This window comes from Perkinsus marinus (assembly GCF_000006405.1).
Source record: "Perkinsus marinus ATCC 50983 genomic scaffold scf_1104296963376, whole genome shotgun sequence".
NCBI lineage: Eukaryota > Perkinsozoa > Perkinsida > Perkinsidae > Perkinsus > Perkinsus marinus.
The window spans coordinates 1-1,432 of NW_003205078.1; the positions used below are offsets into that span (position 1 = coordinate 1).

At 49.4% G+C, this 1,432-nt stretch overlaps 1 protein-coding gene across 1 annotated transcript; it reads right to left on the reverse strand.

The window, feature by feature from the left end:
- Positions 1-899: 899 nt before the first annotated feature.
- On the reverse strand, positions 900-1,319 carry Pmar_PMAR015708 (hypothetical protein; the record flags this gene model as incomplete). The annotated part of the gene is made up of 3 exons (XM_002771153.1): positions 900-974; positions 1,052-1,086; positions 1,139-1,319. 3 exons carry the CDS (start codon positions 1,317-1,319, stop codon positions 900-902), a joined length of 291 nt encoding a protein of 96 aa, XP_002771199.1.
- Between the last annotated feature and the right edge of the window lie 113 nt (positions 1,320-1,432).

Below are 1,432 nucleotides of genomic sequence, written 5' to 3' on the forward strand. Positions count from 1 at the left end.
ACAACAGACTCTCCCTCAGTCTAACCCAACACCTCGAGGCAGCATCAGTGCCAGGGGACCTCGCTCGAGGTGAGCTACCCCCTCGGCCCTCCTGTTAACATGTCGTTTTCAGTCTTTTGGGACTCCCTCGCGTATCTCTCGTAGTCGACCCTTACCAGGTGGGCCGCACCTTATGCTATCATTTCCATCAAGACTTTTACAGGCGTTGACCGACGGAATGCTCACTTCCCGAACTTCGAATTTTCCCAGCGTTCCCGTCACCCCCAAGCTCCCCCAACCTCCATCGCCTCTCTCTACAGCACGTTCGCATCAATTGCCCACTGGTTTCGACTACAAGGTGAGGCCTCATTAGCGAGCAACTGCAGTTGTTTGATGTGTGTATCATGTATGATTTCAGGTGGTTCTCCCCACCCCACGAGGCATTACTGTGGATTTCAATCCCTCTACCAGTGCAGCCTGATTGTCGATGCTGCTCACGCTTGCATCCATTGATGATAGAATATTCCCTTAACGATGTGTCATGATGCATAGACATGGTGCTGTCCCTTGTCACGTCTTGGGTTATATATCGATAAATACGTACTAGCCGTCAATGTGGACCCACATCACTGCACCAAACTCGAGGATCTCAGTATGAAGATGATGGAGACTACTGTACCAGTAGATATCCCTGTCAGGTTGAGTTTGTCACTATATCCAACAACCTCCATTACGATCAACGCCCCGCGAGCACTGAATGCTCTCAATTAAACCATTTTCAGATCAACACAATTCCACCCACAATAGAAACAATCAGGCAACTTAGTGAGCTTATCATAGCTACTTCCGAGGGCAAAGCTTGACTCACGGAGTGTATGCACTGAGTTGCACTACGTAGCGGAATAACGATATCGAATTGACTACAACAGCACGCCATCTAGAGGGCCTTCAGCGAGCCACTCAGTGAGATCATTGATAACCCGCCCAGTAGAAGCCTAAGGTAAGCACACAAGCAGGTTATTGACTCAGACAACACATAAACTCCGCGTTCCCACCAACTTCCCAGACTCACCTTAGTAGACTGATAGACATCAAGGAGTTTACGAGCTGAAAAAGTAGAGCGTTTACTGGAGACGTTGTGAACCCAACCACGCCCTACCAAAATCACGAGTTAATTCTGGTTCTCCTCCAAGACCCTCCACATGAAGCTTAGCAACATCAATTCGTAGATCCTCACCATTGGCCGATGCCAGAGCTACGAGCTGCGCGAGACCCGCGTCGCAAAATCCACCAGCAAGAGCGCGTGCTCCTGAAGAGGAGACAATTTGCACAAACTCCATCTTACAATAGAAAGACCCTACAGACAGAAGGTTAAGACCGCGCAAGCGCATTCCATTGTTGTCCCCTGAGGGGTCGCTCGAACCATTATGTGCACTACTATTGGCCCTCACAT